This window comes from Martes martes (genome assembly GCF_963455335.1).
Source record: "Martes martes genome assembly, chromosome: 13".
NCBI classification, from domain to species: Eukaryota; Metazoa; Chordata; class Mammalia; order Carnivora; family Mustelidae; genus Martes; species Martes martes.
The window spans coordinates 17,243,869-17,259,963 of record NC_137901.1 but is presented as its reverse complement, the minus strand read 5'-3'; the positions used below and the strand labels follow the sequence as shown (position 1 = coordinate 17,259,963).

Below are 16,095 nucleotides of genomic sequence, written 5' to 3'. Positions count from 1 at the left end.
AAGAACATAGGGGAATCAACACACTGTGTACGTATTCAAAGCTGTGTTGCTCTGTACACTGCGGTCACGTTCAAAGGCAGCACAATTAATTGGTCATTGCTCAGAATTTTTTTTTGAGACTCTTCTAGAATTGATTTTTCACCCCTTTTTGGGAAGGTCTTCGCATGTGGCTCATGAAGCCACTGAACGACCCAGGGTGCCAAGGAGCAAGGAAGGACCCAGAGCACCCCGTGATTGTTTCTCCTCACGTCCAAAGGGCTCACCTCAACAGTCTTCATTTGCTTTTATTCCACAGCATGGCTGGGAGGTCGTGGACTCCAATGACTCGGCCTCTCAGCACCAGGAGGAGCTCCCTCCCCCGCCACTGCCCCCTGGCTGGGAAGAGAAGGTGGACAATCTTGGGCGGACCTACTATGTCAACCACAACAACCGGACCACTCAGTGGCACCGACCAAGCCTGATGTGAGTACCGTCCCGTGGACGGGAGCCGGGTCTGCTCGCGCAGAGGGTGGAGCGGGGTGGCTCCTTGGGGCGAGTGATCAGTCCTGGATCAGAGAAAGTGTGTGGTCTTACGGGGAGACCGCCTTCCTCTTCGTTTTGTTAAAGAATGCGGGAGCCCATCCGAATTCACGTGTGCCAGAGAAGCACCTCTTGCCTTTGTTTCGTGTTCACCTGTTCTGAGAATGAACTAATTCATTTTGTATGTCTTTTTATGTAGGCTCATGAAATAGAGGTTATTTTTCCTAAGTGTATCTTAAAGGTGGTGGCGCTGTCGCTTTCCTCGTACTCCTCTTCCTCTCCTGACTAACCCACAATGGAAAACAGCAGGCAGATAGGCTGTGCAATTTTCTCTGAAGTTTTTGCATTTTTACTCCCTTTAATTATTTGATTTGGGAACACAACTTATTTTTTTTCCTTTTTGGGAAATTTATAAATCACCCCCTTGATCTCACTAGACACTCTCGGGAGGGAGGCTAGCTCAGAGTTAGTCATTACTGTTTATTCTGTTCCCTCACCAGCCTCTGGGATGTAGTGAATTGATTACTGGTTTGTTCACACAGCAATTTCATATTTGAAGGTAGAAAATAAACACTAGTTAAACCTTAGCTGCATTAAAAAAGGATTTGAAGCAGCATGTTTTTAAATCATGGTATACAGCAAGACCAAAAACTATAACTCTACAATAAAAAGCAAAGCAAAATAATAAAGGAAGGAAAAGGAAAAACTTACCTTTGAAGATTTGAGCTCCCTAGCAGCCAAGACAAGGAGGGTAATTATCAATGAGTTATATAATTTTCAATATATAATAAAAAGTATATTAGGTGACATCATTCTCTCTTTAACTCAGACTCTGAAATAAATTTGCTAATGATGGTTTTTAAACAAATGTATTAGCAGTGTGATGGGTGGTGGTGTCAGTAAGCCTCTTATCTTTAGGTGTTCCAGAGAGACTCTGCTTATGGCGGTGGGTTGGGAAGGTAGCCAAGAAGTCTGGTCCAGGTTTTGTTTGAGTTGTAGATGAATCCAGTCCTTCCTGAGCCCCCAGGTGGGTTCCTGTGCATATCAGCTGTCTTCAGTCAGCCCTAGACCCGGCTCATCGTTCACAGGACAGTGTCAGCATCCGAACATCCAAATGATGAGCTCTTCTTCTGTTGTAATTTTTTTTCCCATAGAAATACAAGTGGAAATGGTTTAGTTAATTCTTTCCTTTTTATTTTTTACTATTTCCCTTGGCTTAATCACCATTGCTATTGTGAAACTATTTTAAGCCATTTGACTATTGGACATCCCCCCTCTCCATCAGCTTGGTTGCATGTCGTGATCGGGAATCTTGAGTCAAGAATCTCAGTAGCCATACCCTAAGGAAGGCACCGTTATCTTCCTTTGCTGAACATCACCGGACACATACCATTCTGTGGACCAGAGTGTCCTGTGACGTCTGTAGAAAAGTGACCACTAGCAGCTCACAAAGAAATAACTAATGGCTGTACATACATGGAAAAAATACTCACCTTCATTAGAATCATGCAGACTGAATGAAGTCTGTTATTTTGGGATAAGTGGAAATCTTTGCTTTCTCTGCCTCCCAAAGTTGTGAGACTCTGATGAGGAAGTTCCTGAGAAAAGACTTCGTATGTTTCTGTAAGCATACCACGGTGGTGGCAGTGTCCCAGAGAACTAAACCAAAGCAAAAGAGATCATTTCTACTGGGCTGGCTCATCCGTTGTCCAGAGGGACATGGCAAAAATGCAGCTCCTCATCCAAGGTCAGGTTCACATGTAGTTTAGGGAGTGGTCAGTGGCGTGACTGTCCCCATCCCTGCCGGAGCTCTGCCAAAGAGGGTGAACCAGGAAGGATGTCAACAGAGCCCAGGTGGGGCCCAGGGCGTGCATCCTCTCCAGTGGGCCTGGATTCTAGAAAACAAGAGAAGAGTTAGTTTCCACAGTAACCTCTTCATCCTGTCTGAACTGTTTCAGGAATTTGAGGTGCTTTCTCCTTAACTTCACTTGGTTTGGTCAGGAAGCCTCAAGCCTTCCAGAATTATTTTAAAGTACTGTTCTGATTAAAAAATAACTACTTTCATAATTCAGTGTTTATAGAATACTGCCACACTCTTGGGGAGAAAATTGATATTAAGAAGTGTCTTTATTCTTTAATTTCATTTTTTTTTAAGATTTTTATTTGAGAGCATGAGCAGGGTGGGGGCAGAGGCAGAGGGAGAAGCAGGCTCCCTGCTGAGCAGGGAGCCCAACAGGGGGCTCGATCCCAGGACCCTGGGGTCATGACCTGAGCCAAAGGCAGAGGCTCCACTGACTGAGCCACCCAGGCGCCCCGACAAGTGTCTTCATTAAAAAGCTTGCTCTTGTCTGAGGACGTGAGACCCTGAAAACCCTATGCTAAAGCAAAGAGTTAAGGCCGTCGCGGTGACTCTGGTCTTCCCCAGTTCACGAGGCCTGTACTCCAAACTTGAACCGCCCGAAAAATCTGCAGTGACAGCTCGTTGCCCTCCGGCTGGTCTCGACGCTCCCGCACCCTGTCTCTTGCCAGATCCCCCACCCACAGCCTTAAACCCCCAGTGTGTCGAGTGGCTGGACCTTACACAGCTGCCTTCTGGTCCCTTTCTTCTCTGCCCTGTGGACGTGGTAATGCGCGCCCCCACCCCTGCCCCAAACGGGAACAGAGCTGGAAGGCCCCTGTTCTTCCGGGTGCCTTAGAGGTCAGCTTCCCCCGGCCTGGCATGGAGCACATAATGCTCCCCCTTGCCAAGTTGGAGCTGGGATGGTGTTTTCTTCCTCACAGATCCGCCCCTTAAGCGCCCGGCCCCAAGGAGGAGCTCAGCAAAGTGCCTCGTAACCGAATGAATGAGCGCAGATGACTCACTTCGGAAAGTGATCCCAGGCACACGGTTTAGGGCACCGTCTAGGTCTGCATGTAGAATTCCAGAATGGAAGGCTGACGGCGGAATGCTCCCAGCTCTCTCGAGACTGAGGGTGTCTTTTAAAACACCCTTAATTTTAGAATTCTCCTTGACCCTATTTAAAATGTTAGCTGTAAGCTCTTTACTATAAAAAAAAAACAACACAATTTTAGGGGCACCTGGGTGGTATGGTCCATTTGAGCACCGGACTCTGGTTTCAGCTTGGGTCATGATCGCGGGGTCCTTGGGACTGAGCCCCACGGCAGGCTCCGCACGGGCTGGAGGTTCTCTTGCTCTCTGCCCCTCCCACTCGTGTTTTCTCTCTCTTTCTCCTCTCAGAATCTTTAACAAATACAATTTTAAAAACGTGCTGAAGGAATGAAATTAAGGTTATAAATGAAGATGAACTCAAGACTGAAACAATTCCATTTCCTCTCTTTCTGGAATACTTTGTACATCTTCTGTCATAGCAACAATGTTATCCTATCGCAGTAACTCCTCTACGGGAGTGATCTCAAGCGGATCTTCCTTGGCACTGAACTTGATAAGCTGGTGGTTTATCTTGCCTTTATCCACTTGTATATTTCCCATGAACGTCAAATGAAGAATATTGAAAAAGTTTGCTAAAATACTGGCTTGCCCCCAATAAAGTCGTTTTTGTTTTAATCTTGCAGCTCAGAAATATTTTTAAACGTTCATCTTCCCATTAGTGATGCTTTAAATTTCCACTTTCAGCAGTCCTCACATTCAGTTGCTTAATGATACGCCAAAGGCCTTCTCTGTGTGAACATTTCCACTTTATCACTAAAGATGGTAAAAACCCAGGATTGGAATTTCAAAATCAGAGGTATCTTCTCTGTGCTGTTTAGTTGTTTTCTGGTTCACACCGATTACTATTGTATGAGCTGGTGGGATAAGAGGGATTTGCGTAATTGATTTTAATGCACCCCTTTTAAAAGTAAGTCCTTCCAAAGCAATGGAATTTTATATACTTCTGAGAGACAGAAAATGCAGGCATAATGATATTAAAAGCTCATTTCTTCTCAACCTCTCAGAAGTCCCTGTAGCAGTGCAAGTATGCATTAGGACTTGGCACAAAGCACACGCACCTTTGTCACTGGTTGTTGACTAAATAAATGTTGATTGGCCTTTCAAGTGAAGATTTACAATTTTGATGAAACTCTTATATACATAAAATATTTTAAAATAAGGCCAGTCATAGGGTGCCTGGCTGGCTCAGTCAGTTAAACGGGTGACTCTTTGGCTCAGGTCATGAGGGAGTCTGCTTGAGATTCTTGCTGTCTTTCTCTGCCCTTCCCACTTGTGTGCATCTGCCCGTGTGCACGGTCTTTCTCTCTCTCAAATTTTTTTTTAAGATTTTATTTATTTATTTATTTGAAAGAGAGAGAGAGATCACAAGTAGGCAGAGAGGCAGGCAGGGGGTGGGGGTGGGGCGAGGCAGGCTCCCTGCTAAGCAGAGAGCCCGATGGGGAGCTCGATCCCAGAACTCTGGGATCATGACCTGAGCTGAAAGCAGAGGCTTAACCCACAGAGCCACCCAGGTGCCCCTCAAATAGATAAGTCTTAAAAAAAAAAAAAAAAAAAGGCCAGTCATTAGTGAAATTGCTTCCGTCCATAATATTAATAAAAAGGGAATGGATAAATGTTAAGTTTCCTTTGCCTTCTTACATGCTACTAAAATATTTTTTTACATATTTCGGAAAGAATTTCATTCTGGTCATTTTCCTTTCTTAAGTATTTTTCTGTTCTGTAATAACTTACTACTCTCTATAATCATTGTGTGTTTTAAGAATTGAATGTTGTGTTAAAATGACTATGACAACATAAAATCACAAATGTTGATAGTACCTTTTCTAACCTGTCCAACAAAGTGTCTTTTTTTTTTTTTTTTTTTTTTTTACCATTTTGTTTTGGTCGTTTCAGAAATACATTTGTATCCTTCTGTGTCCCTTGATTTTAACTATTTTCTCTATAGCCAAAGATACTTCAATGTCCTATTTTAGTCTAGTTATAGTTCAGTATAACTAGAAAATATGTGAGATTTTTATTTCTGTTAGATTTCGAAAGTTTATGTATTGTGTATGCAGGTACAGGAAAACTTAACTGATTCAGATTTTAATAAGGAATTGTCATTCTGATGCTGATTAGATGGAAGCTGACCTTCATATTACCATGCTTACCAGAAGTTAATGTAAAGATGTTTGTTTCTGAAATGGGCTTTGAAGGGTTATTTATTTACTCATTCATAAGGTTTTATTTATTTGAGAGAGAGAGTCAGAGAGCACAAGTAGGGGAGAAGGAGAGGCAGGCTCCCCGCAGAGCAGGAAGCCCAATGCGGGGCTCGATCCCAGGACCCTGGGATTATGACCTGAGCTGAAGGCAGATGCTTAACCCACTGAGCCACCCAGGCACCCCAAGAGTCACCTATGTATTTGTATGCAGTGGTATTAGTCTCAAACTATTCACTATTCCAGGGATCCAACAGGCTTTTTATTGAGATATAGTCTTAAGTTAAAGAGTATATTCGAATATTTTAAAACCTGTGTTGTAGGAAGAATCTGTAAAGAGGGCCCTTGATTAATACTCTCTTCCAATTAGTCTGAAGTAATGTTTTCAAATATTTTGAAAGGTTAACTTGCAACAATCATTTTTTTTTTAAAGAATAGGGTGTCTTATTCAAAGAGTTTTGAGTTTTCTCCAAAAAACATTTTGATCTTTAAACTTCTCCTCTAAAAGCCGGCAAGTAGTATTTCTCCCAAACGGTGATTGCCTGTAATTTACTGCAAAAATTTTCAAGATTGAATTGATGCAGAGCCTGAACTAAGATATATGACCCAAAAAGGGGGGGGGGGGACCAGTGCATGAAGTTACAGTGTTCTTCAAATTCCCCTTGGTTTGGGAAGTTACCACCTGATGTTTGTGTGAATTTTTAAAAGTGGTTTAAGAGGGAGAAATACAGTGTCCTGATTCTGAGATTATGTCAAAATGTTTAATCCACGGCAACCAAAAAAATTCATGGTGGACCAGGAGCACTTCTGTCCAGATCTCAGCTTTGAGTGTGTTGTATTTCTGTTCTTTGGCCAGTTGTTAAAGACCAAAAGTTGCTGCCTTAGCATTGCTGAGTCTCTTCAAAGGGTCATGACTGACTGGCCCCAAGTCTGAGACCTGTCACCTGTCCTTTGAGAAACCTGCCTTATCACTAGAGTAAACAGATGGAGAGCTGTGATTTCTCTTTTTTCTTTTTTTTTTTTTTTAAGATTTTATTTATTAGAGGGAGTGAGCAGTGGGGAAGGGCAGAGAGAGAGAGAGAGAAGCAGACTCCCTACTGAGCAGGAAGCCCCATGGGGCTTGATCCCAGAACTCTGGGATCATGATCTGAGCTGAAGACAGATGCTTAACAGACCGAGCCACCCAGGCGCCCCAGGGTTGTGATTCTTAAATACTAAAGTACCTTTTGCGGTGTATGCCTGAAAAATACTCAGAGCTGTCGCCCCTGATGCATTTCAGCAATCCAATATCTGTTGGATTGAAGTGAACCTGCAACTATACTTAGCCTCGCTTTGCGGGGAGAATTCTCCTACTTATCGGCCAGCTGGTTTTCAGTGTCACACAGGATGACCCTGACATATCCGTGTGGGGACGGCCCCTGGAGAGCGCTGGACTGTGGCCCAGGTGCCGGGGACCAGTGCGGGCTCTCCCGGCTCACTTACCCTTGCCCACACCCCCAGGGACGTGTCCTCCGAGTCGGACAGCAACATCAGGCAGATCAACCAGGAGGCCGCGCACCGGCGCTTCCGCTCCCGCAGGCACATCAGCGAGGACCTGGAGCCGGAGCCCGGCGAGGGTGGAGACGGCCCAGAGGTAAGTTGGCCCCCGAGGCCTCCGCACAGCTCGTCCTCGCCGTGCACCCCAGGTACTTCTGAGTCCTTGGTTTTGCTCCGGGTGAATGCTGTCTAAAAACAGGCGATCGGGGTCTCCCGGCCCACTGACGACCATCGGGATGTTCCTTCATTTAGGAAGTGCTTGCAGGAGTTGTGTTTGATGAATACTGTGTCTGTGCATCACAGAAGGGAGTGACACTGTTTCTAACAGTGGAAATCTTAAGATAACTTTCACTGCGAACTTAACTTTTCCCCAGTCTGACCGTATCTTACTGAATAGCAGCGCGGTTGTCCTGTTTCTGCGGTTGAATGAGCTCTGTAACTTGTGTGGGTACCATGAGCTTTCACTGAGTGGTGTTGACAACATCATGAAAGAGATTTATTACCAAGAAAATAGAAATTTGGGTGAATTTAGGAAGTTTTATTATTTTTCCCTTTAAATGTTTATGGTAAATCGCTAGAGGAAAAATTGCAAATTGAACAACAAAATTACCGTAACTTCATGCAGCCTTAACCACCTCGGTTTCCTTACTAAAAATCCATTCTTTCCAGACCGTGTGTTAGGAAGAGGATCATTCACAAAATGTTCCAGCGCTCAAATTTGGAAAAGCAAAATTAATGATAATTAATTCACTAAAAGTTACTTAATAGCACTTTTTAATTACAGCTTATAGCATCTCTGCTGTTTTCATTTTGACTCCTCAGCAGTAATCCCTGAAAATCGTGAATGCATTCCTGAGAACATGTTTAACCCATGCATGTAGTCACTCCTGCTAGAAGCGAGTCACTGCTCGAGGGGGTGGTGGTACACAGTGGTTAAGAACGCAGCCCCTCGAACCAGGCTTCCTTGGATCCATGCCTGGCCCTGCCACTTCCTCGCTCTGTCCTCTTTGGCAGGTTACACTCTGTGCCTCAGTTTTCTCATCTGTCAATTAGGGTAGTAGTCACATCTTCCTCGTGTTATAGAGAAGGGTTGTGTGCCTTCTCAGTGCTGGGTAAATGTTAATTATAGTTAATATAATGGTTATTGTTGTTGGCAAGGTGACGAGAGGATCCCTTGTTCCTGCCATTTACCCCTGCGTCTCTCGTTCCTTGATAGCCTTGGGAGACCATTTCCGAAGAAGTGAACATCACTGGAGACTCCCTCAGTCTGTCACTGCCCCCACCACCGTCCTCTCCAGGGTCTCGGACCAGCCCTCAGGAGCTGTCTGAGGAACTGAGCAGAAGGCTTCAGATCACTCCAGACTCCAATGGGGAGCAGTTTGGTTCTTTGATTGTAAGTGATGGTCCTGTTTGAATGAGAAGTTGAGCAAATGTTTTACCATTTCTTACTGCCTTAAGAGAATCTTGTGTGCAAATAATGATCAAGATTCTGCCAGCTCCCAGAGAACTCTTACATTTTCCAAAGCTCTGCCTTTCCTAAGAGGACTATACAAAATTAGTCCAAGCAGGTGAGACTCTTTCTTGATTTGTAAGAACTCAAGTAAATAAGAGTCCATTACTTTTGTTTTTACCAGCTGTGACCCTGAATATCTTTTCCCAGCCAAAGGCTCATAAATAGTACCCTCATCACAAAGGTGGTAGTTCACACTGGGACCTAAGAGCCGTTGGGCCTCTTAATGAGTCCTCTTAATGTGTACTCTGCTGCACCCTTCATCATTCTCATGTCACAGATGAAGGCATGATGTCGAAGGGACCCATCCAAGACAAAGTTAGAATGGGAGACGGAAGACCTCCCCTAAGTCCCAGAGAACAGATCCTTAAGAAAGATTATGAAGTTGTGGCACGGACCTCAGGATAACATTTGAACTCGGGTTCTCCACCATTGGGCAGCCTCTTTCTAGAAACTTTGGGTGGGGCTGAGCCCCAGTAAGAAAGAGCATGAAGTCCTCCCTGTTTGCCAACACAAAACCGTCCAGAAAAGTCCACAGGAAAAACACCTGCTTGTATGTGAAGTTGAGAACAAATGCAGTCTGAATGTTTCTCAAGAAATTAAACGTAAAGATATATTATCGTAAATGGTAGTAGTCACTCCACTGAAAATGGCATCCTAGAAAAATAGTCGTTATTACAGCCATAGCAGACTGTAGTGGATGGGAGGACCTCGTCAATTGTAAAAGCGCATGAGTGTTCACAGAGTCCTTACTCCTTCAGTTACAGTGTTTTCATTTAAAGACACCATTGGCCTATGTTGTATGAGTTGATGTGATTACTCAGCTAATGGGGCTTTATATTAAAATTCTATAAATGTTTTTTAGAAAGAGAAACACCACTGAGATGAAAAATTTAATACTAAAAAGACAGGGGAAGAAATTATGTGTGGGATATTTGCATTGGTGAAACTGTTGCTGTGGAAACGACCTAAGCAAAGAAGCCATATTTAAAACCTGTAAAAGGTAGTAAGTAGTGCAAGAACCACAGCAGGTGTCCACCTCTAGTCTACCAAGTACAATAATCAGCATTTTCTTCAGCATTAGTATTAAGTTAGTATCTCCACTTACTTGTATGGGTACCTGCCTGCATTTAATTATTCCAGGTGCATAAAATACTTTCAACATCCAAGTGCAAACGAACAAAAAAAAGATCCAAGTGCTGGAGTCAGTATTATTTTAAGATTGTTTTGAGTCTGATTCAGCTATTAAGAATGTCTTGGAAAAAAAAGAATACGGGACTCTTGGATTTTGGTTCTCAGGGTCACTCCATATTCAAAGACAGTAGCATGCCCTTTTAATAGCGAAGGAATCCTTCATGCTAACCATTGTGGAAGGACACGAATAGGCCCCATCACTGAAGCAGAGTCTGTCTGACTTTACCCCACTTCACTTACCATCACAGAATACCACGAATCAGGGAGTGCTACGCACGTTCTTCTCCCACAGGTGAACCAGTTCCTGATTAGACACATGGCCTGTGTGTGTGTGGCCTACTGCTGTTCCCTGATTGGATCTGTGAGGCTTTTTCCCCCACAATACAGATTAATACAAACAAGTGGAGGAACATTATACATCGCACACTTGATGTTCTAGCTTATCGTCCCTATTTTCCCTTACTCCTGTTCCGTTCGACTTCAGCTCCATTCGGAAGCCAAAACGATAAATGCGTGAGCCTTGAAAGTAGCACAGGAGCGTGTCTGAGTTCTCTGGACTTTGACTCCAGCTGGCCCTGTCGGTAGAAACGTGCAAGAAATGTCTGATGACCACGTGTCAGTATTTGGTCGTCTGTTCACGGCTCACGGGAGCTTATCCCGCAGGCGCATCCCAAAGCAAAGCAAGGACTGCCGGCTTCCCGTTTCCATTTGTAGAGCAGCAAGGGAGCCTTACATTGGCCTCATGAGTCCCCTTTCTTGTTTTGGCCTCTCCCTCCTATTTTTGCCATTCCTCCCTTACCAATGACCAGTCAGAATCCCAGTCCGCCCGAAGTGCTTGAAAATGCAAGATTACTCGACTGCTGGATTACTGACTGCGTGGCTCAGGAAAGCTGGTGTCTCGTTTAATTACCTTCTGATACCAAAGTGCATTCAGGAGGCTTGAGGGACCTTTTTTTTTTTTTTTTTTAAGCCGGTGAACCCTTTTTTAAGCTCCTGTGTCTGTGTTTTCATAATGCTCCATGTCCTTTCCTCCCTTCAGCAGAGAGAGCCGTCCTCAAGGTTGCGGTCCTGCAGTGTCACGGACGCGGTCGCCGAGCAGGCGCATCTACCACCGGTAACCACGCCCCTCACCGGCCCCTGGTTGGCTGACGCGGCTTGTATTTGAAATCATCTGGGCTACGGAGGAAGAGTTTTTCCTGTGCAAATCCATTCTCTGTCCGAATGAGACCTTAGGGTTTCCTAGCAAATTGCCCAAGGAGAGTGGATTTCTCATAACTCAGAGTTATTGCCACAAAGGCTCTGAGATGCTAAAAACTTTCCATTGCTTTGCTTTTCCACCCAAATGAATACCAGATTCGGATGTGCTTACCTGACTTAAACTACTTAACCAAAAGCATGCTTTAATAATTCTTTTCTTTTTTTTAAACTTCGTTTAGTCACTAACGCTGTGCTCCAGTGAGCTGTATCTCAAGACCATTCTGAATCCCTTTGAACAGGAAGAACTCTTCTGGGTTTGCAGGGAGTGGTTCTTTCCCATCACTAATGGCCTAAACTCTTAACGCACAAAGCACCTGTACCTTCTCTGGAAAGGCAGCTCTGCTGACTAAAGAATTGGCTGTAATTTCTTCCCACCCTCCCACCATGTTCAGAACTACCAGTAAATACGGGAGAATGAGGAATGTTTGACAATGTAGGACAAAAATCAGAGTGAATATTCAAATTGGAAGGCAGACCAAGACGGCCTCGGGAGAGGTTTGGCGTACGCAGTAAAAAGATTTTTGTAAATTTGTGTCTTTTGGAGGAGAAACTATTTTGTGGTTTTAGCATGTTCAGCTCATTTAACCTTGACCAGTTTTTGTTTTTTATTAGTACAAATTCTTGCTCATTGGGAGGGGACTAATACTTTATCATGTATGAAGTTAAAGGAAAAAAAGATGGTACTTACAAGTTTTTGCAATCATGGTATCTTTCCTGTTGTGTACATTTTTATTGCAAAGCACGTTGTTGCCTGTGTTTTTTATGGTGACAGAATGAATTCATGAGTGTGCTGGTTAGCTGAGTAGTCAGCACGGTACATTCCGTTGTGGCGCACATAGAATGGACTGGATCGTCAGAAGCTTGACAAGAGCATCCTTTCTGGGATGGTTTAGTACAGGCCTCCCCAAAGACCAGAGTAATCAGCTGTGATAGCCTGGGGAGGGGATCCTGCTGACCCTGATGATTCTGTGATTTTCCTGGATGAATTAATGGCACTTTACCTCCTTTTCAAAAATCAATGTCAATTGTATCTATCAAAGAGCTCACTCTCCTTGAAAATTGTGGATTCCTCCCTCTTTCCCTGTACTCTGTAAAGCTGTCAACTCACTGATCACTGGTGGCCTCTTACTCAAATTATGAGTTTGGTGGATTTTAAGAATCTGCCTAATTATTTAACAGTAGGGACAAAACCGGAGTGGTTGTTTCGAGTAAGACCTCTCACATTCCTGAGGTTGCAGTCCGTTGTTAACCGAATCATGGCTGCAGCCTGAGCCTTCTCTGGGTGGGAGGGTGACCTTGTCCCTGTTTTTCTCCCGGTCATCAGTGAGTGGTTGCCCAGCTTTCTTTGGACAGGGTGGATTTCAGGGATTCTGATTCATGTCACCTGCCTTACTGGCCACAGCACTGATTCCTGATTCAGTAAGCAGTGGGTGGTCTTCCTAATAAGTGCATTTCACTGATGTGAATTGTCATTCAACAGCCCAGTGCCCCAACTAGGAGAGCGCGGTCGTCAACTGTCACAGGTGGTGAGGAGCCAACGGTAATGATGCCCTTGATCAGACATGATAGCAAAACTGGGGGTTTTAACATTTTGCATAATGGTGACTATACCCTTGTTTCTTTTTTGGATAAGCTCAGCTTCTTCGTGTTACAGAGCTGTACATACTGTAAACCTCTCACATTGTCCAAAGGTAGTGGGTAAAACTACGATTTTTCATCCCATATAGTTTTACTAGGAATACTGTGTCAGACTTAGATAAAGAGCATTTAATTTGATTTAAAATCTATTTCTGGGATACCTGGGTGGCTCAGTCAGTTAAGCATCCAACTCTTGATCCCTGCTCAGGTCTTGATCTCAGGGTCATGACTTTAAGCCCTGCCTTGGGCTCTACATGGGCGCGGAGCCTACTTACAAAAGAATAGAAAACACTTCTGCCACACTTGCTTCGGCAGCACATCTACTAGAATATATTGCTTTATTATTTAATGTTTGTACTATTGTACAAATATACTATTGTAATATTCTTTAATGTTTGTACTCCTGGTCAGCTTTTCTTATTTGTTTGACTATTTGGGTGAAATAATAGGTTTGGAGGAGAGTAGAAAAGCCACAGGAACCACACGCAGTTACACTGTGGATTCTGGTCTTGCACACGGCCCGCCTCTCTTGCCCATTTCCTGTACCAGATTTTAAATGCTGCACTAGATTTACTGTGTCATGAGCATGAACCGGTGACCCTGCTCTGCCACAAGGGTCTCTACTCACAGGAATGAACAAGTGTTACATAATTTGGGGGCAGAGACAAGGGAATATGTTTAAGAAGTTTAAAAGGTCTAGAGAAAAAAATAGTTTCTCCGAGCCAAGTATGTGTTACTCTTGATTATTTTTAAATAATTTTTAGCATTCATGTTTTTGGGTGACTTGACTAGGACTGTGTACTTTACTTGCCTGGTTTTTGCTTGACCCCTAGAGACAGGCTCAGCTTCAAATTTACCTTTGATCCCCTGTAGCTCTTGGTAGAATTTTCCTTACTGTGTCACCATTGTTAGGTTTGTTACAACGCTGATTACTTGAGAATACCTTTAAATAGGCATGCGGTTGCTGATTTTCAGCAGGATGTGGAATTAAGGAATAATTCAGTTATATTGTTAGACTTTAATGCTCAGCATTGCACACAGGAAAATCAGATTGGCATGCAACAAAAATGAGCCCAGTGTGAGGTATTGAACTATAGTGATTTCTGTGCAAGTCATCTGTTGGGTGCCCAGGCTCAGCCTCCAGTAGAATGGAAGAAATTCTAAATGAACTAGCCTATTTCCTACTGTGCACAAGTAACTTCTACCAGAAGCAGAAATTTCAAGGTGGACAAGATCATGTCATTAAAGAAGTTTAATAGAATTCAGGGCTCTTAAGCATTCTCTACCACCCATTTTTGCATTTTATAGGAGCTTTGGAATCTGCTGTTGGCACTGGAGTGTTGTGATAGCTGAGGATATTAAGTGACAGGATAAACTGAATTTTGAGAGCCCTGAGCTCCATGGTGAGAGGTACTTGGCAGAACAGAGTGACCCATCTGAATGAGGTCCTGTGGCCTCCCCCAGCCGTGAATTAAAAATACATGTTTGGTTTTGCTTATTTTTAAAGACTGGGTAGTAGATCTTCCTAAATGCTTTCCTGCTCTCATGCTTCCCACATACCTGGTGACCTTTTGGCTGCCATACGCCAGCATACCTGATGGCTGCATTAGAAACTGAGGTTTGATGGAAGTATGTTTTTCAATTCCATCTCCCCTCTTGCACACCCTCTCCTGCCCCTGCTTGCCAGCCCCACGTGTACTGTCTCCTGCCGGAGCTACCCTGGGACATACCCTCTCCCTCCATCCCCTGTGCTCCCGCAAACACGTGTGACACATGCACACACCCGCAACTGGGATGTCATGTACACGTCACTTAGCACCTCGATATTTTTCACTCGTTGTCCTTCCTCTGGGACTTGTTAATACCTACTATTCAGTGATGTGAATGTTCCTCGGTTTATATAATTTTCCCCCATCAGGGAGCATTCACCTTACCCCTATCCTCCTGGGGTAGGGTTGCGTTAACCCTCCCGGGGAACGTTTCTTCCCATGGAAGTGCTTTGACTGTCGCAGTCTTAATGAACAGTCCCTGATTCTCACCTGCGGACTCACAACCCTTTGGTTTGGGAATACACACTGGTGTATATGCATGCATAGTACACACTGGGGTTGCTTTCCAGCTGGCCTTGCAGGCTGGCCTGCTTTGAGATAAAAGGGAGAGGGATAGTTCGGTCCTTCTGGGCTTTGCTGTATGTACCTAAAAATACACCTAATACACTGAGTTAACACTGTGGCAGGGTGTGAGCAGATCTTGGGGAATCTGTGATAAAACCAAACTGTTGATCATCTTTAAAAGCAGATTGAAACTTTTACAGTTTATACATCATGGATTTCTCCGTCTTAATGAAATAAATGGAGCCACTAGGATAGGCTGGTTGGCCATGCAGACACAATTGTCTGTTAAGATGAAAAGCTGGAAATTGTTTAATTGCTCACTAGCAGTTTATAACTTGTCTCTTGATTAATTAACTTGCTTCTTGAAGTCCTCTGGAATGCACATGTGAACACACACACAGCAGCAGCAGCAGAAATTGGATTTTGGCTCCAGGGCTGCGTCTCTTGCACGATCTGCCTGGAGAAGCTGAGTCCTGGCTCATCCCCAGCTGTGTGCAGGGAGAGCAGCGTTACGGGTCACAAATGCTGCTGCTGTTCTCTCAAATACGTTGTTCTCCATAGCCATGTAGAAAGAAATCCATAAAGACGAATTTTAATAACCCCATCTCGTGTAAATGGAGCTGGATTATAGGTTGCCAATTCAGTTCTCAGTACAGGGTAAAATGAGCCTGTTCATCAAAATCAGTGTTCTCTCCTGCACTCTCGGTTTCCAGAAACTGATTAGTCCCCGTTGTCGAGAGGAACCCGGTACGGGAGGTCTTACCACTTTGGAATTTGACTCTGAGATGAACCATGGCACGTCCAAGTTCGTGTAGTTTATGGTGTCTCCCCATACCTACTCTTCCAGGGATTCTCTCACTTTAATACTATCTTGATGGTTTCCAGAACAGAGTTTTCAGAGTGCATATCTGATTTCCTCTCCCAAAACCTAACTCAGTGGGGAGGAAAACCTGCACATTCCATGCAGGATTCCATTTAGCCCAAGCGCGTTGGGCCGTCTTATAAGGAATAGTAGGTCAGAGATGGATGGTGGATACTTTGCCAAAAATAAGGATTGACCACTTAGATTACAGCGTGGGTTCTGATTCAGTTCAGCAGAGTCCAATTTTTGTAGTTCCTGGAGAAAAAGTAGCCTAGAAATAGCTCTTTTGGATGGGTGCCCCAGCAATGAAAGGAGGG

At 44.1% G+C, this 16,095-nt stretch overlaps 1 protein-coding gene across 7 annotated transcripts in view; it reads left to right on the top strand.

Annotated features, from left to right (window-relative positions):
- Nucleotides 1–16,095, top strand: part of NEDD4L (NEDD4 like E3 ubiquitin protein ligase) — a 335,730-nt gene that overhangs the window by 269,548 nt on the left and 50,087 nt on the right. For 4 of the 7 annotated variants that reach the window (XM_080822006.1, XM_080822009.1, XM_080822007.1 and 1 more), the window contains 5 exons: nucleotides 296–462; nucleotides 7,168–7,300; nucleotides 8,420–8,596; nucleotides 10,947–11,021; nucleotides 12,645–12,704. In XM_080822006.1, coding sequence (XP_080678132.1) covers nucleotides 296–462; nucleotides 7,168–7,300; nucleotides 8,420–8,596; nucleotides 10,947–11,021; nucleotides 12,645–12,704 — 612 coding nt within the window. The remainder of the gene's footprint in view (nucleotides 1–295; nucleotides 463–7,167; nucleotides 7,301–8,419; nucleotides 8,597–10,946; nucleotides 11,022–12,644; nucleotides 12,705–16,095) is intronic. The other 3 variants (XM_080822005.1, XM_080822008.1, XM_080822011.1) reach the window with 1 other exon arrangement.